Source organism: Oryctolagus cuniculus, chromosome 12 (assembly GCF_964237555.1).
Source record: "Oryctolagus cuniculus chromosome 12, mOryCun1.1, whole genome shotgun sequence".
Classification (NCBI taxonomy): domain Eukaryota; kingdom Metazoa; phylum Chordata; class Mammalia; order Lagomorpha; family Leporidae; genus Oryctolagus; species Oryctolagus cuniculus.
In genome coordinates, this window is record NC_091443.1 from 79828737 (window position 1) to 79854085 (window position 25349).

Here is a 25349-nt window from a genome sequence, read left to right on the forward strand (position 1 = left end):
ATTTGTGCAGAGACCTAAAGAAAATTAACAGATCATTCCAACATCTAAGAGGAAGCATTTTATGAAGAGGAAAGCAGAAGTGGGTAGGCCCTGAGGAGGGAGTGTTCTTGGTGTGTTTTAACAAAAGTGGAGCCCATGTGGTTGAAATAGAATGATTCAAGAGAAAGACTAGTAAGTAGATGAGGTCAGAGAGTAAGAGGCAGAATCTGTAGAACATTGTAGACCACTGGATATAATTCTGAGATGGGAAGCCATTGGTAGATTTTTGAGCATGGGATCGACATGATTTGTTTTTAAAAGGCTACTTATAGAGAATATAGGCAGTAGGGAGGTAAAAGAAGGGAGATGATTTAGGAGATTATTGGAATAATTCAGGTTAGAGAGTTTTATCATAGATTTTGGAAATGTTTGTAAAGTAAATCTAATGAGATTGTACCATTAACAGACTGAGAAGGGAAATTTTTTGTTCAAGACTCACCCAGTGGGAGCCCACACTGTGGCCACACCTGCAGTGCCAGCATCCCACATGGGCTGCTGCATTTCCGATCCAGCTCCTAGCCACTGTGCATGGGAAAGCAGTGGAAGATGGCCCAAATCCTTGGGCCCCTGCATCCAGGTGAAAGACCCTGAAGAAGCTCCAGGTTCCTCGCTTCAGACCAGCCCAGCTCCGTCCATTGTGGCCATTTGGGGAGTAAAACAGCAGATGGAAGACCTCTCTGCCTCTGCCTCTTCGTAACTCTGCCTTTCAAATAAACAAATAACTCTTAAAAAAATAAAATAAAATTATGCAGCCAGAATTGAAGAGCCCCCTTTAAAAATATTAATTAATTATAACAAAATGGTGTGTAGGTGCAGAGCTTTGTTAATTACACTGGAGAAGAGTATTACAGTTGCTTCTCAGGTGCAGTGGCAAGGCTCTTCCTTGTTTCTGAAAATTTGACTGCTAATTTATGGGAAATTTAGAGACAGTGTTAGAGTTTTTATCAGGGTTGGAATGTCTTCAGATGAAACAAATCCTCAAGATACCGGATCACTGAGCAGTGCCCACTAGACAGTTACCAAGTTGACTTCTAGGAACTTAGTAGTTTCAATTTGCTGGCCATTAGGCATTTTCTATTTTACTTAAAGAGATAAGACTTGACATTTCTTTTTAGTCCTGTACTCTTAAAAATAAAATCACTGGGTTTTCTTGTTTAGTTTTGTCTTTATATGTCATTTATATCAGAGGGAAATGACAACAATAATTTGCAAAATCTCTTTGAAAATTATTTTCAAAAGTAGTCATTTTCATAATGAAGTTAACCATGTCCTCATAACCTTATTTTGTTTCACTCTGATACTAAAGGATTGGAGTGGAACATCTTGTAAACTGTTGTTCCAAAGGCAAACAAGAATTGTGATTGAATTTTAAAGGTGACTTTAGAAAGTGATTTTTTTCTTATCTTTTATCAGACTCACTTTGTTACATGGTTTTTTTTTTGTTGTTGTTGTTTTAAATGAAGACTGTTCTGTTTGACATTTCATTGCACAGGATTCTCCGTAGTTTATAAGTGGGAAGAAGAAAAACTGTTTGTTATTAAGGATGAAGTTGCATTCTTAAGTTCCCCTTGCAATTTTAATATTTTCCCAGCTTTTCCCTTTTATTTTTTTATTTTATTTTTTTTTTTGACAGGCAGAGTGGACAGTGAGAGAGAGAGAGACAGAGAGAAAGGTCTTCCTTTGCCGTTGGTTCACCCTCCAATGGCCACCACGGCCAGCGCGCTGCGACCGGTGCACCGCGCTGATCCGATGGCAGGAGCCAGGAGCCAGGTGCTTTTCCTGGTCTCCCATGGGGTGCAGGGCCCAAGCACCTGGGCCATCCTCCACTGCACTCCCGGGCCACAGCAGAGGGCTGGCCTGGAAGAGGGGCAACCGGGACAGAATCCGGCGCCCCGACCGGGACTAGAACCCGGTGTGCCGGCGCCGCTAGGCGGAGGATTAGCCTAGTGAGCCGCGGCGCCGGCCCCTTTTATTTTTTCATTAATATACGGCATAATGGCAAGGAATTTGTTACTGTATTCTGATTGATCCTATTTCATAGTGAATTTCTGGAAAAGTACATTGGTAGATTTATTTCATGAGTATCAAATATCTGACGAATAATAAAAAGTGTTGGTTTTTGGTTATTAAATGTGTATTAACTTAAAATCGATTGAAACCTTTGAGTTTTATATAAAGGAATATCATTACAAATAAAATTGAATAAAGAAACTATTGAAGATAACTATTGAAGTTATCTGATGTAGTTATCTCTAATCAGATTTATTTCATCAACTCATTTATTGAATCCCCCCTATAGCAGATGGCAATCCTACAAAGCATATTATCTTTCACTTATTTATGACAGGACTGGGATTTGATATTTCTGAAACACTTTTTACCATTTTTACTTGCTGTAATGAAAACCTTCATTTCAGTTCTACTAAAGTAGAGGAGTAGTTTACAGAAGGAGATGTGTATGCAGTCCCCTATAGTCTTCCTCCTAACTTTGTACATATCCTTTGCCAAAGGGAGACTGTTACATATGATAGCCAAGCAGTATGTTTTCTTAATGCGTTTGACTCTTGGATATCCTAATACTTTGTTTCCTTTATTCTTTCTATCTTTTCCATTATTCCTTTTATTATTACTATTTCAGATCCTGACTCTCTACTGCTCCCTGAGGATTTTTTTCCCTATTCCAGTCCCACTTCTTTAGGTTAGTCTTAGTTCAGAGTATCAAGGTCCTTTGGTGATAGGTGATAGGCGATGGGTGATAGGTACTAGTACTACCAAGTGAGAAGAGAAGAAACTGATCTTTATGTCAGAAGCTTTGCTTCTGATTCTCCCAGGCACATGTTGTTGAACCTTAACCAAATCTTACTGATACCTTATGAACTGAATTTGTAGTGTTAATGATCTTTGTTTGCAGGCTTTTTATGAGCAAATAACAGTTTAGGACTTAGAAAAGTCATTTCCTTAATAAAAAGTTAGTTTCCAGTTTTTATTAGTGAATAAAAACCTAGAGAAACCTGTAGGACTCAGTTTCTTAAGTAGGTTTCTTACACAGCAAGAAGGGGGAAAGGTATGGTAGAAGCTGTGAGGTAATATTTTTTTTTTTACTGACTCCAGAAAGAGAGTACTCTTAATCAAAAACAAGTGGTATTGGCAGTAGACAGAAACAGATAGACTAATACCAGGTAGTGGATGTGGCTGAGAAATTCGCTCCTCTCAGAGTCTTGTTCTCTCATATGTTGAAAATGCAATTTCTACCTTTTATTCATTCCTCTTCAAGGTCTCAACCTATTAGGCAACTGCCTGTGTATATAGTAATTTATGGTTTACTTTTAGTTACTTTTCCTATTAAATGTCTTTATTAAAAAAGATGGAAAATTGCTTTCATTAAATTTACAAACTATTATTTTAGATATGGAGTCTAATATTTAATATTTTTTCTTTACTGGAAAGTATTAAATAAACACAGCCTGCTTTTTAATACAAGACACATTGAAAGTATGTATTAGATTTTGTTATAATTGCTTCCATTCAGAAAAGCAAGTACTAAAGGATTCTGTATATAAAAGATATAAAAGATTAAGGATTGTGTAAAGCTCTAATATTAGTTAAAATAATAATTACCTCTTTTAATCTTGTTGAATAGAAATAGAATACTTTATTGGAAACTCAAGACTCTAAATGTTTCTACCATTTAATTGTGGCTAAACTTTCTCTTTTTCATCTACCATTTTAATCTTCACATCAGGGACCTGGCTTCTCTAAAATTGTTGAATTGATATACATAACTAGTAATGGGGATGAAAGAAAGTATATGGGGAAAGATAATTGAGATATATCTCAGCAGAAATGTTTTCCCCTTATCACTCTATTGCAACTGTGGTGTGTTTTCTTCTGGATAGTTTTTCAGATTTTGATCGATTTCTATCATATCTATATTGAGTAGTTTATCTTCTGAATGTAATTTCTTTTTCTTCTCCTACCCTTGTTCTTAGGGCTGAAGCCTTGGAAAGTTTATTATTCCTGTCATATTTCTCTGTTTGTAGCACCATTGTCTTCAGCAGAAAAGAGTCATTGATGCTAAGAGATGACTCTTCGCTTTGTCAGTGCCAGCCACGACCTTTTACTCAGTCTGGATATGTGAACAATAAACCTACGGAGCTCTAACTTCAAAGCCTAGTTAGACTGTTGTCCTTCTGTAACATCCTTTGAGCCCTCCTGCCAGTGTCCAGTGTGAGTTGTATCTAGTACTCTTTAGCTGGTATCTCAGTCATCTAGTTACCAGTTTATTGAATTAATCATTGCTTTTCTCTTGTTTTACATATAGAATTACAGTCACTTGATGAAAATGGAGTATATAGTTTCACAGATTTGCATGTCTCTTAAATTTTGCTTGAGACATTATCTGTAACGAACATATGTATGTGTTTAACACAGCAGACTCATATTTATTAATCATTTGATATAAGAAAATTTAGTCATAAAAAGAATAAACTAGTCTGATTATTTTCATTAGGATAGGCTTCATCAAAATAAGTTTCCATTATATGTTCAGTGAAAATGGATTTCTTGCATAAACTTTTTTTTTTTTTTTTTTTTTTTTTTGGACAGGCAGAGTGGACAGTGAGAGAGAGAGAGAAACAGAGAGGAAGGTCTTCCTTTTGCCGTTGGTTTACCCTCCAATGGCCGCCGCGGCCGGCGCATTGCGCTGATCCGAAGCCAGGAGCCAGGTGCTTTTCCTGGTCTCCCATGTGGGTGCAGGGCCCAAGGACTTGGGCCATCCTCCTCCACTGCACTCCCTGGCCATAGCAGAGAGCTGGCTTGGAAGAGGGGCAACCAGGAAAGAATCCGGCGCCCCGACCGGGAGTAGAACCCGGTGTGCCGGCGCCACAAGGCGGAGGATTAGCCTATTGAGCCATGGTGCCGGCCCTTGCATAAACTTTTAATAAAATTAGTTTCATATCTTATTAATGGATTTTGTAGATTAATAGTAGCCTTGTATTAGATTGAGTCTCATAGGAATCCTATCTGTTACTCTGCAGTGTTGATTGCAAGGAAAATGCATGGAAAGCAGCTCATAGGTGACTGTTGGTACTGGAGAGGTATTTATACCTGAATCTCCCTAACTTGTATGATTGTTCTTTTTTTTTTTTTTAAGATTTATTTATTTATTTGAAAGAGTTACACAGAGAAGGGAAGGCAGAGAGAAGGAAAGGCAGAGAGAGAGAGAGAGAGAGAGAGGTCTTCCATCCCCTGGTTCACTCCCCAGCTAGCCACAATGGCTGGAGCCATGCCAATGTAAGGTCTCCCACGAAGGTGCAGGGGCCCAAGGACTTGGGCCATCTTCCACTGCTTTCCCAGGCCATAGCAGAGAGCTGGATCGGAAGTGGAGCAACCAGGTCTCGAGCCCATTTGGGATGCCATCACTACAGGCGGCGGCTTTATCTACTATGCCATAGTGCCAGCCCCAGGATTGTTCTTAAATTTGGAACTTTAATAAGAATTTTTGAAACATGTTCCAAACACTGCATTTTTACACACAATCTGTGTTTTCAAAGCTTTTGAGTTCACTTGACGTTATGCCTGGAGTACTGTGTGCAGTTTCTGTAGTAGGTATGTTCATAGAACCTCAATGGATTTTTGAAACTATTGATAGTACTCACTGCTATGTTTTATCCTATACATATATACATATCTATGATAAAGGTTTGGGTATAAATGAGGTAGACTAAGAAGTCAACAGCTATAACAAAATACCTCAATACTCCAAATTTATTTAAAGCTTCTGAGTTACTTATTTCTTGAATTACTTATTTAATTTTTTTGGACTGCAGGTAACTGAAACTGCAGATAAGGGGGAAGACTAAAGGATATCTTTCCTGTGAATTCTTTCTAAAATGTCATTGATAATACTCACTCAAATTAGGAACTGCAGATTCATAAAAAGAATAAATTAGGATCCTAGCAACTGAATCAGAAATTAGTACATTGTACTTTGGAAGCTCATCCTCCCCCTTTCTGTATATTTTTTCATCCATTCATTGAGTAATTCTGATCCTATGAAAGAAGCCTCGGGGGGATTGGTGATAAGGCACAGCAGGTTAAACCACAGCTTGTGACATTGCCATCCCATGTTGGAGCACCCCTTTGATTCATGGCTTCTCTGCTTCTGATCCAGCTCCCTACTGATGAGCCTAAGAAATCAGAGGATGCTGGTCCAACTATTCAGATCTCTACCACCCATGAGGCGGACCTAGGTGGAGTTCTAGGCTCCTGGCTTTTGGCCCACGCAAACCTTGCTGTTGTAAGCCATTTGGGGAGTGAACCAGTATATGAAAGATCTCTTCCTCTCTGTCCTTCCTCTCTGTCACTCTGCCTTTCAAATAAATAAATAAATAAATAAATAATTTTTTAAAAAAATTTTAGGAGACATCTTAAGAAGGGGCTCATATTATGGTGCAGCAGGTTAAGACACTGCCTCCTGTGCCAGGATCCCATATGAGTGCTGGTTCAAATCTTAGCCGTTGCACTTCTGATCTGGCTCCCTGCTGAAGTGCCTGAATAAGCAGAAGGTAACCTCGCCCTCGCCCTCTCCTCTCCCCTTCCCTCTCCCCCTCCCTGTGAATAAGAAATAAAAATATTAATGAATTAGCACAAGTTACTGGAAAGTTTCTGGCATTTATTTATTACATGTGGCATTCAACTCAATCACAGAGAATTTCCAAGGATATTATCAAAGAAAAGAGGTTTTGAACTTAGCAGACTGTTATCATTGAAATATCTACACTTATCCCATGCAACAGCAAACCAAAGAAGTAAGCTGTTTTTTATTTCATCATGGAAAGAATTTCAAGAAGATGCTGGAAAAGTATACCTTCTAGGAGTCAAAGATGAAAGACACTGGTGTCTTCAGAATAGGAGAGAGAGAATTGGCTGAATTAAGTCTTATCCAGCTTTTCCAGATTTTTGTGGAGATTGATAGGAAGGTGAAATATGGAGTCTAGCCTTTAGAAGATGAATTAAGAAGGACATTCAGTTATTTTGTTGGTAATAGTTACTGATTTCTTTCTCACTTTGAGTTTTCCTTTCTAACTTTCATCGGGGTGGATCTACTCATTTAGAATCACACTGTGCATAATTCTAGAGGATTCTGAAGTGTTACCCACAATGTTTCTGGAATAAGTTGTCATATCATTTTTGTTAGTTTTTACACAGCTAATGTTGATTTGAAGATGGTTTAATGGGCTTTTCTTAAGAATATCTAATCACTGCTCTGATAGAACCCAGTTTGACTAAGTCGAATGGTAGTTTGACTTGTTTGCATTTTTAAAGCTTAAGAGCTGTATTCTTCATTTTTTCATGTAAGTGATACTAAACTAGAGAATATTTTGGAAGTTCATATATTCATTGAAATAATAATGGATGAGGACTTAGATGGTGAGATCTAGAGTATGCCCTATTTTGAAATCTCCAAAGAAATACTTTGGTTCTGAATTCCCATAGTATATATGGAGCATTTTATGGGAATTAATAAAAAAGTGCTGAAGGTACTCTGAAGTAACTTACTTTCCATCGGTTATTCAGGCAAAAGTTGATATATCCTAGTTTTATGAAAATGAAAATACCAGTTGCTGAAGTGCACTCTTGCTGTACCATACCAACAAAATTGACCAAAGTATCTTTTTATATTTATATCTTTTACATTCTTCTCTCTTTAGGTATGGATGAACGAGGAGGCACGACATCTTGGGGAACAAGTGGTCAACCAAGCCCCTCATATGATTCATCTAGAGTAAGTTTGCTTATCAATCCTTGATTAAAATTGTAAAGATAAAGTGAAAGAATAAGTATTTTGGTTCACATACAAGCAATATTTTTAAAGATATTAAGATTAACGTATTTTCTTGGAAATAAAGTAGACTACTCAGTACTTTTGTAGTAGATTTAATTCTTAACATATACTGTCATACTTTGGGGATTGATTACAATTGCTATATTTACACAAATACTCTTAGTGTTATTTCTGTACCTGGACTGCTTACAAAACTCTTTACTAAAGTTGTAAGAGTTGTAGTGCTTCACTAGGTGTTCTTCCTAATTATGTAGCCATTTTTCTTTGTACTTTGTTTTTTTGAGAGATGGCAGTGGCTTTCAAAGCACAAACTTTGAGCACCCCCATCCTCCAGCAGTCATTAGCCATTTATATCAGGAACACAGTAGCCCTTTATCTTGGAAGCATATCAGAAGAGACATAACAGATGACATTTCTTGTTTGACAATTAAGAGAAATAGGACTGAGCTGAAGTTCTGGGCTCTGAAAGGTCAAAAGGTTAGAGCCTTTTTCAGCAAAAAAAAAAAAAAAAAATTCCAAACATTTTATAAAATGAGACTAGGAGATGGAAAATTAGATCAAAACATTGCAGTGAAATTAAACACTGTGCTTAGGTGAAGTTAACAAATACTTTTCTGAAGGCCAACATTTTAAATGAATAATAGGCTTTTATTTCTGTTAGAATTAATCAAGAGAAGATAGGCATAAAATTTATAGGTACTTAAACATAGTAGCAAATTGACTTAAGAAGTGGAAGGAAAACTGAATACTCTCAGTATATAGATTAGTGTTTTGCATTGAAAAATGCTGAGTTCAAGTACCTTATAAAATGTAGAGTTTTGTTATAGTTGGTTGTAACCTGTTTAATTTATTTAAAATGTTTTGAAAAGAACTGGATAGTCAAATGAAATTCAGAAGCTTGTATAGTACGACTGTTAAACCTGAGATTTTGTGTTTCCCTTTTGGGAATCAGTGACTGAGAAAACTAAATTGGATTTTAAAAGAGCCCTGTGCTGGGTATCTCAAGATTTGTTTTTTACTGTCAGCTCTACATGAATTAGATGTTTAATCTTGTTTACATTATTTTGTCTTGGGGTCATGTCCAAATTTCTTTCCACTTTAAAAGTTCCCAGTTCTTTCAATAATATTTTAAATAGGAGAGGCACATTTCCTGATTATGTTTTAGAAGAGTAGGGAACTCATAATGTGTTGTTTCTTACCATTACTATTATGTCCTGTATACATAACATGCTATTTGTTCACATGCATTCAATGATCCCTTGGTACCTTATATTTACTTCCCTTTCAAGCTATCAGTTTTTTTCAACTTTAGTAGTATATAGGATTTTAGGAGAAAACAACATAATAATATATCTAAAACATGTTATGTAATTAATTATCTTGAAATTAAGTTTGCCTCCAGATATAGAATCCAAAGCATATCTTACTTTTGAGTTTTGTTGTTTGGTCTAAGGTCAAATGTGGAATGCTGCTTTTCAATCTTATTTATTATTATTTTTCAATATGTATTGTCTGTAGTGAGAAGTCAGATTGATTCAATAGTAAGCTAGTTTTCTACTTAAGAAAAATCAGCCTACCACTGAAACACATAATATTCTTGCCTGTCTGTTGAGAGATCAAATAGATTAGAGAGTCAGTGGTACCTTGTTTTATGTTTATTCCCACTGAAATCAGCTCTTTGACTCATCTCCTTTCTTCTATCTTGGTCACAGTCTGAACTTGAGGGTTTATTGAGCCAGTTAAAGAAGTTATGTTTCTTTGTTGTTGTTTACAAAAATCTGGATCCAATTCCAAACTATTTCTCTCCTGTACTCTTCTGCCCAGGCGATATTTATGGTTATTTTTGAAGCTTCCCTCAACACTCCTTTACGGAAGGTTAGCTATTTTTAAGATTTCATGGTTAAACACCATTCACCATCTTGACCATTTTTTCCATAAGCATAGATGGTTAAAATTTTGTTAATAAGAATCTCAGTTGAAGTTCATAAATATTGATATGGCTAAAAACACTGATTTGACATATTAATGAAGTAATGAAGTCAATTTAAACTTTATGAAATTGTAGTTAATTCTGTAGAAATGATGTGAGTGAAATCTGTTTATATATTATATTATATATGTAAATATTACATTTCTGTCATAGAAAATTGCATTAACAATAATTTCATTTTCAGTAACATTACTGAATACAAAAATTTTTAACTTCTTTTAAAATTTGAAAATGCTGCCGGCGCCGCGGCTCACTAGGCTAATCCTCCACCTTGCGGCGCCGGCACACCAGGTTCTAGTCCCGGTCGGGGCGCCGGATTCTGTCCCGGTTGCCCCTCTTCCAGGCCAGCTCTCTGCTGTGGCCAGGGAGTGCAGTGGAGGATGGCCCAAGTGCTTGGGCCCTGCACCCCATGGGAGACCAGGAGAAGCACCTGGCTCCTGGCTTCGGATCAGTGCGGTGCGCCGGCCACAGTGCGCCAGCCACAGCGGCCATTGGAGGGTGAACCAACGGCAAAAGGAAGACCTTTCTCTCTGTCTCTCTCTCTCTCACTGTCCACTCTGCCTGTCAAAAAATAAAAAAAAAAAAATTGAAAATGCTTAGTGAGCCATGCAAAAAAGGGTTTTTGAAAACTTGTAAAATGAGTATTTTGGTGGAGTTAAACACGTGCTTTTTACTTACTTGGAGTAAACTATGAGTTGTTCTCTTTCCTTTCTGCCTCCAACTCAAAACTACAAGGGAGAACATTTTCAAAGTAATATAAAATGATATGTGCCACATGAATTCTGTTTATACTGTAAATTACTATATGTGTTAGGTTACACAGAATCATATAGGTTGAAATTATGAAGGGGGCTGGCATTGTAGTGAAGCAGGTAAAGCTGCCACCTGAAATGCTGGCATCTCATATGGGCACCAGTATATGTCCCGGCTGCTTCACTTCCAATCCAGGTTCCTACTAATGGCCCTGGGAAAGCAGTGGAATAAGGCCCAAATGTTTGGACACCTGCCACCATGTGGGAGACCTGGAAGAAGCTTCTGACTGTTGGCTTCGGCCTGACCCAGCCCTGGCTGTTTTGGCCATTAGGGGAGTGAATCAGCAGATGAAAGATCTCTGTCTCTCTCGATCTTTCCCCCGCCCCATAACTCTTGACTTTCAAATAAATAAATCCTTAAAAAGAAAAAAGAAATTACTTAACAGCTTTTCAAGGGAAGTGTTTGCAATGTACATGGTTTGTTAGTAGGTTCTGATGTTTGGTTTGTACCAGTAGGCCTCAGCTATGTTAGAGTGCTGGTGTCTACTTTTCTGACCTCCTGTCCACCTGTGAACAACACAGACATACACATGAACAGATGAAAACAGAATTGTGATGTATGTAGCATTTCCATTTTTAGAAACTTGTGTAAGTGGTGATCAAGATAAAGCACCAGAGAGCAAAGCGAGCAATTAAAACCTCGGGTAGTTTGGACATGGGAAAGAGGTATAGTTAATGAGTTTGTTTCCACCCTCCCTTATTTTTTTTTTTCCCACAGCAAAAAATGGTTTCTACGTATCATATGCACCAGGCATACAGGCCAGACAGTATTGACTGTTCTTGCTTACCACAGTGTTCAAAGTTTATTCTAGCTTCCAACTATTTTTTCCTCATCAGAGGATAATGTTTAGATTCTAGAACTAGGTTGCCTGAGTATGAATCCTAGCTTTGTCCCTTACTCACCTGTGTGATTCCAGACATGTTGATTAAATTCACTATACTTGAGTTTATTCATCTATGAAATGGGGATAGTGGTAACCACTGTATAAGGTTGTTGTAAGCACTAAATGAAACAGTATATGTAAAGTATTTAGATCTGTGAATGATACTTTAAACCTGTATACCTCACAATGTATCCATTCGATCTGTATATAATATCCACACATTTAAATCAATGAATACATCTGCAAATATGTTAGATTTATGTGTAATAAATGAGAATTTTTTACCGACCCAGTCATGCCTAATGTACTTTCCTTTCTTGTAGATTTTTAGAGGACATAAAGAAAATCTATTTCCCTTTTCCTTCAATTATCTGTTTCCTTTTTAGGAAAGTAAAAGTCTATTCTTACCAAACTTTGTTATAAAAATTTTTGTCTCTGTCTTGCACAGGGCTATTTCATAATGTTAGTTCCTAGAAAATATGCATTGTGAGACAGCATTGCATGGATTTCAAGATTTTTTTTTTGCACCAAAAATAAAATTACCTTTTAATTTTGTTTTCCACAAACTTTTTGAAGCCCCCCGGTATAATGCTTTGTACATAATGAGTGCTGTATACATATTTGCTGAATATGATCAAATTGGAGAGAATACTTAGATTTGCTAGAGTAGTTAGGTTTGGAGATTGAGTTGATTTAAGATGATGAAGCTTTAAGTGTAGATGGTGATGGTATTAATGGTAATAAGGCTTTCTTCTGTGCTGACCAGATTTATTGTTTTGAGTGATGATTCTGCTTAGAAAGGGATTGTATTTAAGATTACAGGCTTTAGAAACTTACACTGTGTCATCCTTGGCAAATTAGTTAACCTCTTTGTGCTTCAATTTTCTCATTCCTAAAATTATGACCTTGCAGGGTATTGATGAAATTGAAAGATAATAATAGCAGTGCATTATTTTATTTCATTTATTGATACAATAAATGAAAGTTGTTATTACTATTATTACCACTGTTATCTTCAAATGTCTAAAAATTTACCATGCATTTCCATTGTTATGTTTCCATATATATAAACTCTGTTGCTTATATAGACACTATCAGTGATCAGGAGTTGGCATTTTGTTCATGACCATTTTCAGGTTTATATATAATCTATTGTGGTAGTTATTTTTGGAAAAGAAGCAGTAATCAGGGAGTTTGGTTGCTTTTTTTTTTTAAGAAGTTGCTAAATTTCCACCATCCATAATACAGTTTACAGACTGAAGCAGTCATTTACGTTTTTGCTCTTTCATCTCTCTGAATTTCACAGTATTGTAGACTTTTCAAAACTCAAAGGTATGTCATTACCAAAACATAATATCTAGCTCCCTTATTTCATAATGAGAAAACTGAGACTTGTTTGAAATTTAGCTGGGTTCTGATTTGTGCTATATATTACAAAATATACTTTAAATTTGGCTAGGCTAAATGACTATTTGATAATAGCCTCTGATTTATAACTTAGATATTATGAATCTTAATGATAGTAATTTTTAAGATTATTTCTTTTGTATTTCCCAACTCAGAGAAGACCTGTCTTAAATTTTCTGTCATATACTCAAAGAATGGAAGAAGAAAAAGGTGATTAGAAAGAATATCTTGCAGATGATAAGAGGATGTGGGATATAATTGATTAAAAGAATTGCCTAGCAACTATATGTATTATAAGGTAGAGCACATGGAGTGTAGAATTTGAGAGCTTGAGCATTGGAACTGGCATTGTGGCACAGTGGGGTAAGCCACTTCTTGGGACACTGACATCCCATATTGGAGTGCCAGTTCAAGTTCCAGCTGCTCACTTCTTTTTTTTAAACTTTTATTTAATAAATATAAATTTCGAAAGTACGACGTTTGGATTATAGTGGCTTTTCCCCCATAACCTCCCTCCCACTTGCTGCCATCCCATCTCCCAGTCCCTCTCCCATACCATTCTTTATCAAGATTCATTTTCTCCCCTCCCCTCCCCTCCCCTCCCCTCCTCTCCCCTCCCCTCCCCTCCTCTCCCCTCCCCTGCCCTCCCCTCCCCTCGACAGGCAGAGTTAGACTGTGAGAGAGAGAGAGACAGAGAGAAAGGTCTTCCTTCCATTGGTTCACCCCCAAATGGCCTCTACAGCCGGTGCACTGCACTGATCTGAAGCCAGGAGCCAGGTGCTTCCTCCTGGTCTCCCATGCGGGTGCAGGGCCCAAGCACTTGGGCCATCTCCACTGCACTCCCAGGCCACAGCAGAGAGCTGGACTGGAAGAGGAGCAACTGGGACAGAATCTGGCGCCCCAACCGGGACTAGAACCCCAGGGTGTCGGCGCCGCAGGCAGAGGATTAGCCTAGTGAGCCTCTGTGCTGGCCCTTCAAGATTCATTTTCAATTATCTTTATATACAGAAGATCAACTTAGTATATAGAAGTAAAGATTTCAACAGTTTAGCTGTTCACTTCTAATAAGGTCCCTGCTAATGTGCCTGGAAAAGCCATGGAAGATGGCCCCACTGCTTAGTCCGTGCCTCCCATGTGGGAAAACTGGATGGAGTTTCAGGCTTCTAGTTTCAGTCTGGCTCAGCCCAAGCTATTGTGGGCATTTGGGGAGTGGACCAATGGATGGAAGCTTTCTTTCTCTGTCTTTTCCCTCTGTCTCTGTCATTGTATCTTTCAAATAGATGAAACAAATCTTGAAAAAAAATTTAACATTAAAATCAGGTTGTCTGGATTCTGTTTCTGGCACTCCTACTTTCTACAAGGAAGTTACTTCTTTTTACCTCCATCTTTTTTTCCTTCTTTATCTCTTTCTATTAATAGAAGTAGAGTACTAATAATTAAGGTCCAGACTTACACCTCTTAGTGGAGAAGCGGAAAGCCGTTTATGTAGTAATGAGTTGACTTTAAAATACTTGATTTAGCTTCAGTGTATAACTCAGCACAAAATGACTGCAGACTTTTTTTTTTTATTAAGAGTAAATAGTGCCGGCGCCACGGCTCACTAGGCTAATCCTCCGCCTTGCGGCGCAGGTACACCGGGTTCTAGTCCTGGTTGGGGCCCCGGATTCTGTCCCGGTTGCCCCTCTTCCAGGCCAGCCCTCTGCTGTGGCCAGGGAGTGCAGTGGAGGATGGCCCAAGTGCTTGGGCCCTGCACCCCATGGGAGACCAGGAGAAGTACCTGGCTCCTGCCATCGGATCAGTGCAGTGCGCCGGCCGCAGCGTGCCGGCCGTGGTGGCCATTGGAGGGTGAATCAACGGCAAAGGAAGACCTTTCTGTCTCTCTCTCTCTCTCACTGTCCACTCTGCCTGTCAAAAAATAAATAAATAAAAATTTAAAAAAAATGAGTAAATAGTGTGTGTGCTTGCTTCGGCAGCACATATACTAAAGTGTAAATAGTGTGTATATTTTGAGGCCTTTCGCTTTAATACATGCCGTGACTCCTACTTCCTGTGGAAGTGAATGGATGTGAGGCTTCAGTTTATTTTAAAAAGCACTGGCAGTGGTCATTTCACAGACCATTGTCAGAAACACTCAAAGACAGCAACCTGATAGACCAGGTTAGATGGAAAATGAAAATATGAGAGTGCAAGGATTGATGTGGGGCTCTAGTCTTTGGAGTTTATAAACAAAGCCATAGATAGGGAAATTTGAGAAGGGAAAGGAAAATAGATAAAAGTAAACATTTAGCTTTCTGATTCTATAGAAACTAAAATTATTCTATAGGCTTGTCTGGATGAGATTAATGTCATTTCTCTTGGAATTTCTAGACTATTCCAGATATGCCTGTGGAACTTTAATTTTGCTTAGTGCTCTCTCCATTCTTAGCAGTACTCAGTATCCTTTAATTCATTTGGATGGGCTTAGCTAAGAGCCTCTCCATAGTTTGTAATAGTGAATTCAATATGGGATAATAGAACCATGATTCCTGTCTATACAAAATACACAGAGGTCATTTTGACCTCAGTAAGGTTTATACTGACTGGAGTTTTGAGGAGGACCCTGGTGGGTAGTTCATTCACAATTGGCCACAAAAGCCTTGGGGAGTATCTACAGCCAGAGGGAACCTATTGTTTTCTTCCCTCAGTGGAGCACAGTGACATGAGAGCCACCTGGTAAATAAGGATGTTTATGTAATCATGCTTTAAGCAGTCTGTGCTTACCTGGATTCTCTATTTTTAAGATTTGTAAATTCATTCGTTTTCTGTAATGTTAGAAGTGAATAAATGTGTATCTTAGAATTCAGTAAATACACTTAGAAATATAAGTTATATTTAGCTAAAGAGTTAAATGCATTCTTTATTTTATTTTATTTTTTTTTGTTTTGGACTGACAGAGTGGACAGTGAGAGAGACAGGGAGAAAGGTCTTCCTTTGCCGTTGGTTCATCCTCCAATGGCCGCTGCTGCCGGCGCACCGCGCTGATCCGAAGGCAGGAGCCAGGTGCTTCTCCTGGTCTCCCATGGGTGCAGGACCCAAGCACTTGGGCCATCCTCCACTGCACTTCCTGGCCACAGCAGAGAGCTGGCCTGGAAGAGGGGCAACCGGGACAGAATCCGACACCCCAATCAGGACTAGAACCCTGTGTGCTGGCGCTGCAAGGTGGAGGATTAGCCTAGTGAGCCACTGCGCCGGCCAAGAGTTAAATGTTTTCAAGACAGGAATGGAGAAGCTGTAATTAGGCAGTAAATAATTAATTACTAAAAAATTTCATTGGTTATCTCAAGATTCCAGAAGAGAAATAAATTGCTGTGGATAGTCAGGAAAGATTGAATACAAGAAGAAGTGTTCAAGTAGATTACTATAGAACAGATAGGACATACTTGCATTAATGGAGTTGAAAGAAGGACAACTTTATGGGAATGTAGAATGATGGGAACGCCACAACAAAGACCCAAATCACAAAATGCAGTACTCAGTAATTAAGCTTCCTTTGTAGGTGAATAGTTCAAGATAAGGAAGGTAATTTTTCTGCAGAAGAAATATGTTCTGTCCTTTGAGGAGTAGAGAACCAATTAAAAACAGATTTTTTTTTTTTTTTTTTTTTTTGACAGGCAGAGTGGACAGTAAGAGAGACAGAGAGAAAGATCTTCCTTTGCCGTTGGTTCACCCTCCAATGGCCGCCGCGGCTGGCGCGCTGCGGCTGGCGCACCGCGCTGATCCGATGGCAGGAGCCAGGTACTTCTCCTGGTCTCCCATGGGGTGCAGGGCCCAAGCACTTGGGCCATCCTCCACTGCCTTCCCGGGCCACAGCAGAAAGCTGGCCTGGAAGAGGGGCAACCGGGACAGAATCCGGCGCCCCGACCGGGACTAGAACCCGGTGTGCCGGCGCCGCTAGGCAAAGGATTAGCCTAGTGAGCCACGGCGTCGGCTTAAAAACAGATTTTTTTAAAAAGAGTATTTTTTTTGAAAGGCAGAGTGACAGGGAGCGATAAGGAGAGAGATTTCTTCCATCCTCTGGTTTAACCTGAAGCAATGTCTGGGGCTAGGCCAGGCCTAAACCAGGAGCCTGGAATACCATCCAGGTCTGCAACATGGGTGGCATAAACCCAAGGACTTGGACCGTTCTCTGCACCTTTCCCAGGTACATTAGGAGAGAACTGGGTTGGAAGCAGAGCAGCTAGAACTTGAACCAGCAATTCAGTATGGAATGCTCGGGTCACAGGTGGTGGCTTTAATCCACTGTACCCCAACCTTGACCCCCCAAAATAGATTTTTTTAAAATACAGGGAGATATTTTATGAAGGTTAATATATTATGGTATGGAGTATGTTTCCAAAGTGAAATAGGATGATCTGGAAAGGTGTTAGTCTATCATGAATACATGAGCATTCATGATGAAATAATACTTGGGTTAGGGTGAAAGGACCATACTGCAGAGTATTAGAAATAGAAATTAAAGAAATATAAGGGAAAAGCTTTTAAACTGCCACAACTAAATAACTGGGGAAAATATAAAATCATAATCTTTCTCTCCCTTCTCCCACCTGAATGATGACCCTAAATGAAACTCCATGTATTTTACTTAGGCTGTGATAAGTGGTTGTATTAAATAACTACTAGATTGTTTTGAGTTTGATAAATACTTTTTCTTACAAATGGGGAAATCTAATTGTGTGAATAAAAAAAAATAACTAAAATAGCTTTTATTCATTGTCCCTCAGTGTTCCTTTCTTCTCTTTATTATAGATATTTCCTCTTGATTGTTTACTATTTGCTAATGTGTTTATTTTTGAAGGGGAAAAGGTATAGAATTTATAGTTGCTAGGAGTTCAAATATAATTAGAAAGGACACACAATTTTGAAATAGTATTTTATGCCTCTTGATCTCAGGTACAAAACACGAGATGAAGCAGTTAAATAGCAAAGCAAGACAGAAGGGACAGAAAATTAAAGTAAGTGTTTTCTATATATTGCATCTATGTTCCCATTAATCTGTTTTGTTATGTAACTGCTCCTTCTGAATGTTCTCAATGTGTAGAAAACTGTGGGTAAGAAAAGGGTATATTTTAAAGTTAGAAGAAAACCTATGACAGTAAATTGTTGTTTATTATACTTAGTTGTGTTCAAAGCAGCACTTACCTACAAATTATAACCTAAATGTTCTTGGTTAAGGAAAAGGAAAAATAGGTTATGATGATGGGCACCTTTAGGTCTCTTGCCAGCAAATACTTAAAGTGATAAAAAGAAATTACGTAATGATCAGTTTGTTTCCCTCTTTCTTTTAACGCTTCCATATTTTCATATTGAGCATTCTTCCTAGGGACAACAGCTATTGAGACGCTTTACCATAGTTTATTTTGGTAAAAGCCTTTTTGTCGCTAACTGGTGTTTCCACTTAACTTTGTATGCCTGTGAACATCCTTGTCAAGACTTATCTGATCTCTGCAATTCCTTCTTGTTGTGCACATCATGAAGTTAACATGTCAAAATCAAAGCATAGTCTTGGAATTTCTTATGCTCCTTTTGTATTTGTTGAGGTCTTATTTTCTTGACAGCCTCTTCAGTATTTTTATTTATGTTTAGATTTCTTAGATGAGAGTAAAATGTAGATTCTACCTAAACATAGTTTTAGGCCCACTTAGCTTATTTATATTAATATATAACTAGCCTTTTTACAGTAGTGTACAAACTTCACTTTTACATATTGTCTGCTTTGATCTTCATACCAGCTTGCCAAGAAGTAATTTTTTTAAGATTTATTTATTTAATTTGAAAGGATTTACAGAGGGAGAGGGAGAGGCAGAGGCAAAGAGAGAAAAGTTTTCCTTCCGCTGGTTTATTCCCCAAATGACCATGACAGCTGGAGCTGGGCCAGTTTAAAGCCAGGAGCCAGGAGCTTCTTATGGGTCTACCATGAGGGTGCAGGGACCCAAAGTGGTCCATCTTCCACTGGTTTCCCAGACATATTTGCAGGGAGCTGGATAGGAAGTAGAGCAGCCAAGTCTTGTACTGGTGCCCAAATAGGCTGCTGGTACTGCAGGTGGCAGCTTAACTTGCTATGCTACAGTGTCAGCCTCAAGAAGTAATTTTTAAAATCCTTCCCATTTTAAAGGAAATTGAGGTGCAAGAGAAGGCAAATAACTTACAGATAATTATATGTGTAGAACTAATAACCAGACTTTATAACTTTGTTACTTTCTACTATGTCCTTTTACCAAAATATGAAAGTGTCCCCAAAACAGTTGTTATTTGTTCTTGTCCAGGACTTTAAGGACAGCTGCTACAGAAAATGCATGATGATCATTTCTAATAAAAATACTATTCACATTTTACACATGAAAACACATGAGCCATATAATGAGTCATATTGCTTTGCTTCCAAGTGTTATCACTGTGTTTGGCCTTTGATAAGACAGTTAATTTCTGAGTCTCAGATTTCTCATCTTCAGAGAGAATTGTCTTATAAATGTGCAAGAATTAAATTGAGGTTATATAAAATATCTAGTATGTATCTGGAATCCATAATTATCCCACTTCTTATATGTGGTCTCGTGAATACTTCCATGTCTATTCTGATTGAAAAGAGTGTAAGGAATTTTACAAATCTAGGGTGTTTCTTGGAGAAGCAGTTGTGAATTCCTGGAGTGTGTCTTGAGCAAGTTGACAGTCTGTTAATAATTTTAAATGCCCAACAAGTTCTGTAAGCCAGAAAAAGTAAACTGTTTATTAATTGAAACTGTAGAAAAAATTCATTGCATTATAGATATTGGAATTTGGAGATTTTTGGGAAAAAGAAATGAGGCAACCCAGATTTCGCAGTAAAGAATATGGATGCATATATTCTAGGAAAAGAGGAGACTTCAGTTCCTCAAAACTGTTCAGAAAGATATTCTACCATAAGGTAAATAATACGAGACCTAAGAGAGTTTATAGTTGCCAAAGGCTTATTATGATCAATACGTATTACTTCCTTTTATGATACACTTTTGTGGTCATATGCTCTTTTTTTTATTTTTTATTATTTTTTTTTTTTATTTTTTGACAGGCAGAGTGGACAGTGAGAGAGAGAGAGACAGAGAGAAAGGTCTTCCTTTGTCGTTGGTTCACCCTCCAATGGCCGCCACGGCTGGCGTGCTGCGGCCGACGCACCGCGCTGATCCGATGGCAAGAGCCAGGTACTTATCCTGGTCTCCCATGGGGTGCAGGGCCCAAGCACTTGGGCCATCCTCCACTGCACTCCCTGGCCACAGCAGAGAGCTGGCCTGGAAGAGGGGCAACCGGGACAGAATCTGGCGCCCCGACCGGGACTAGAACCCGGTGTGCCAGCGCCGCAAGGCGGAGGCTTAGCCCAGTGAGCCGCGGCGCCAGCCGGTCATATGCTCTTAATATTTTATTCTGAGAATAATGAGTGAAAGTGTTTCCCTTTAGTATACTGAATTGATGCTTAAATCTTCATGTTCTCTAATGAAATAATTATTTTAGTGGGATTTTGTATCATAATCATTATGCTGCTTTTTGAATGGAGTAAAGTGTGTTCTTAGTGTACAGGAAAGTATTTCATGATTAAGCATTAAAATACCAGCTGTCTTGTACCAAATCACACATCACTTAAGGACAGTGATGCATTCTGAGAAATGTGTTATTAGGCAATGTCATTGTTGTGCAAACATGAAAGAGCATACTTCAGCAAACCTGGGTGGGGTAGCCTATACATGCTAGTCTATGAGTCTATGAGATACAGCTTATTACTCCAAGGTTGTAAACCTGTATGGCATGTTACTGCAGTGAATGTTTCAGGTAGCTCTCACACAGTGGCACTTGCATATCTAAACATTTAAAAATAGAAAAGATACAGCCAAAGCATAGGATTATAAAAGCTAAAATATAATGGTTGGTTTTTTTTTTTTTTTTTTTTTTTTTTTTTTTTTTTTTTTTTTTGCCGTGAATGGAGCTTGCAGGACTGGAAGTTGCTCTAGTTGAATCAGTGAGTGGGTGTTGAGTGAATGTAAAGGCCTAGGACTTTGCTGTATACTACTGTAGACTATAGATGCTGTGCACTTAGGTGACACTGAATACTGTTTTAAAAGATTATTTGAAAGTCAAAATATGTGTGTGTGTGCGAGAGAGGGAGAGAGAGAGAGAGAATGAATGAGTGAGTGAGTATGAATCTTCCATCCCCTGATTCACACTCCAAATGGCTGTAACAGTTAGGACTAAGTCAGACTGAAGCCATGCCAGGAACCATCCTGGTCTCTGTGTGAGCCCTTGGGTCCTTATCCTTTGCCTTCTGAAGTTCAGTAACAGGAAACTGGATTGGAAAATGGAGTAGCTGGGGCTCTGAAGCAGGATGCCAGTCTCTCAAGGGGCAGTTCAACTCCTCTGTACCACAGTGCCAGCCACAGGCGATGCTCAATTTATTTAAATAATGTTTCTTTCTTCAGTAATTAGTCTTATCTTATCTTATCTTACTTTTTAACTTTATAAATGAGAAATTTTTAAATTTTTGAACTCATTTGTAATAGTAATTTTAAACATATAGCTATACAAAAATACTTCTTTATATTCTTATTATGTGTGCTTTTTTTTCTATCTTAAAAAACTTTTTAGTTTTTGAACTTTTTCTGTAAGAAGCTGAGACACAAGCACATCTATCAGCCTAGGCCTGTCTAGGGTCAGGATCACCTCTGAAATCTGATCCCATTGGAAGGTCTTTAGTGGCAGTAATAGGCATGGAGCTGTTCTATGGTAATGCCTTCTTTTGGGTGCTTCCTGAAGGACCTGCCTAAGGCTGTTTTTCAGAAGGCATCACTTTTTTCAGAAATATGTTCTTAGTGCTTTACTTGATTTGTTTTTTAAATAAAGATTTGCTTGTAAGCAGATAATACATCATGCATATTCCTCCCTGTTAATGGAAACCTGTCAGTGCTGTAGTCCCTGTTTTAAAAACCTTTTAAGGACCTTGTTAAAAGTCTTCAAAAGCTTCTAATTAGACCCTTCACTGAGTTTATTTGGGAGATCCTATTTTTCTTCTGTTTCCTTTTCTCTTGCCTCTTCTTTAGTTGTATATTCACTAGATAGGAATTTATCACCTCTGTTCTATATAATCTTAGGGGATTACTGTCATAGGAGTTCTATGGTTTCTTGTTGACTGATCTGTTGTCATGCAGCATGTGACTGTCTTAGCTACATTGGATACTATTACGTCTCAATTGATTTTATTCTGGATACTATTATGTCTTAGTGATTGTACTTTTCTGAGTTCTTGCCATGTAACTATTATTCTTGATTTCCTCTTAACCCTAAGTTACTCCCCTAGGTCATTTTTCTTTGGTATCTGTCTTCCTACTGTGGAGTTTCGCAATTTGTTCTTGTCCTTCTGTATTCTTGTTTATGGGTTGTTAATATGAAAATCATTTTACTTTCACTCCTTACATTCATAAAACATTTATCATGATTGCACTGTTTTCCAGTTAATGGAATCAGTTGGGCAAAAACAAAAATGATTAGTCCATATTCTGTGAGCAAAAGTATTGATTCTCATGGGAAAAATAGAATGTTGTACTGTAGGATGATAACAGTTATGATAAGGATGGCCTAGGGAGAGTAGAAGCACAGAAATAGAATACTTGCTTATAAACCTCCAGGACGTACTATATACCAGGTGAAAAATGATAATTTTTTTCGCAATACAAGGAAAGAGGATTTAAGCTTCAAAGTTAACCAATTAGACAAATGTACCTATTCACTTGGGTTATTTATTCTGGGTTTCAGGTTACTAGTAAGTAAAATAAAATTTTTGATTAAGATCATAGTTTCTTGGCTTGTGGTTAATAGGATATTAATTAACAGTGCACAAGTAGTTCTGTGCTTCAAAATATTTAGGTATTGTTAAAATTAGATTCCTTTGTTGTTGAATTTCTCCATTTTAATAAGCTGTTGTAATTTATAAATTCTTTTTTTTAAAGACTTATTTATTTGAAAGTCAAAGTTACACAGAGAGAAGAGAGGCAGAGAGAGGTCTTCCATCTGATGTTTTTTTTTCCCAGTTGGCCAGTACCATACTCTCTCTCTCTCTCTCTCTCTCTCTCTCTCTCTCTCTTTATTTATTTATTTATTTATTTGACAAGCAGAGTTAGACAGTGAGAGAGAAAGAGACAGAGAGAAAGGTCTCTTCCGTTGGTTCACCCCCCCAAATGGCTGCTACCGCTGGCGCACTGCACCTATCCAAAGCCGTGAGCCAGGTGCTTCCTCCTGGTCTCCCATGTGGGTGCAGAGCCCAAGCACTTGGGCCATCCTCCACTGCCTTCTCAGGCCACAGCAGGGAGCTGAACTGGAAGAGGAGCAACCGGGACAGAATCTGGCACCCCAACCGGGACTAGAACCTAGAGTACCGGCACTGCAGGCTGTTATTAGCCAAGTGAGCCATGGCACCGGCTGAGTACCATACTCTCTTGATTACTGTGTGTTTTAAAAAATGTTGATATCGGGGCCAATATTGTGGCATAGCAGCTAAAGCTACTGACTGTGACGCCAGCATCCCATTTGGGCCCTGTTTGAGTCCCAGATGTTCTACTTCCAACCCAGCTCCCTACTAAAGTACCTGGGAAAGCAGAGGATGTATCAAGTGCTTGGGCCCCTGCACCCTTGTGGTAGATCCAAAAGAAACTCCTGGTTCCTGGCTTCTCACGCAGCTCTGGCTGTTTTGGGCATTTGGGGAATGAACTAGCAGATGGAAAATCTCTCTCTCCCCCTTGCTCTGTAACTTTGCCTTTCAAACAAACAAACAAATGAACAAACCTTTTTTAAATGTTGCTATGAAGTGCTATAAGACTTCTGCCTTTGTTAGACTGCTTCATAATTGTTGGAACTGTTCTAAGTTGTTTGCATATAAATTAATATGTTTGAAACTAGCATATTGGTTTCTAAAAAGCTGTCCAGGATTTTGATGTTTTGTTGAATTTATAGATCTATTTGAGAGATTTTAATCCACAAGTATAGCATATCTCTCCATTTAAACCTCTCTAATTTCTTCTTTTTTTTTTCCCAAAGATTTATTTATTTTATTTGAAGGTCAGAGTTACACAGAGAGGCAGAGAGAGACAGAGTGGTCTTCCATCTGCTGGTTCACTCCCCAGTTAGCCGCAATGGCTGGAGCTGCGCTGATCCGGAGCCAGGAGCTTCTTCTGGGTCTCCCACGTGGGTGCAGGGGCCCAAGGACTTGAGCCATCTTCCACTGCTTTCCCAGGCCATAGCAGAGAGCTGGATGGGAAATGGAGTAGCCGGTCTCGAACCTGCACCCTTATGGGATGCTGGCATTACAGGCAGTGGCTTTACTTAGTATGCCTCTACGCTGGCGCCTCTAATTTCTCTTAAAGTTTTTTTTTTAATAAACATTTTAGTTATTTTGAGAGGTAGAGTTACAGACAGAGAGAGAGGTCTTCCGTCCCCTGGTTCGCTCCAATAATGACCACAGTGGCTGGAGCTGGGCGGATCCAAAGCCAGGAACCTGGAGTTCTTCTGGGTCTCCTATGTGGGTGCAGGGGTGCAAGCACTTGGGCCCTATTCTGCTGCTTTCTCAGGCCATAGCAGCGAGCTGAATCAGAAGAAGAGTTGCCAGGACTCAAACTGGCACCCATATGGGATGCCAGCACTTCAGTGCCAGCCCCAGTAAAGTTTTTATAGTTTTAGTAAGTCTTAAATATCTTCTTTTCAGTTTATCAACTAAATATTTCATAAGTTTGATTCTGTTATTGCATGTTTTGAAACTTCTAGTTCATATCTAACCACATTTTATTTTTGTAAACTAATCTTGTATTCTGCAATCTTGGTAAACTCACTTGTTAATTATGGTAGTTTATTTTGCATTCTGAAGGATTTCCCAATTCTATAGTATGTTATCCGCCAATAATATCAGGTTAACTTTCCTTTCCAGTGTCTACTTTTCTTTTGGCCATATTGAAATGGTTCTAATTTCTAGTACAATACTGAATAGATGTAACAGGAGTGGAGAGCCTTTTTGCCATTGGGGGAAGCAGGTAAGCATGTTAGATATAAGTTTCATTGGATGGAGAAAGTCCCCTTGTATTCTTAACTTGTTGAGAATATCCAACAAAAATGGATGCTGAATTTTTCCCCTACATCTCTGAAAATGTTTATATCATTTTATGTTGCTATTGGAATTATATTTTTTTAATGTTAAAACAACCTTGCATTCCTGGAATAAGTAGAATCGAGTTGCTACACTTTATCCTTACTGTATATTCTTGCTAAAGTATTATGAATTTGCTTATGAGTAATATGGACATCTGGTTTTTTTTTTCTTCTTTGACTGC

General features: G+C 38.4%; 1 protein-coding gene across 9 annotated transcripts in view; it reads left to right on the forward strand.

Annotated features, from left to right (window-relative positions):
* TCF12 (transcription factor 12) overlaps positions 1-25349 on the forward strand; it is a 402065-nt gene that overhangs the window by 142298 nt on the left and 234418 nt on the right. For 7 of the 9 annotated variants that reach the window (XM_051821974.2, XM_051821976.2, XM_051821975.2 and 4 more), the window contains exon 4: positions 7752-7825. In XM_051821974.2, the coding sequence (XP_051677934.2) occupies positions 7752-7825 (74 nt within the window). Of the gene's footprint in view, positions 1-7751; positions 7826-17907; positions 17970-25349 lie in introns of all 9 variants that reach the window. The other 2 variants (XM_070054250.1, XM_070054251.1) reach the window with 1 other exon arrangement.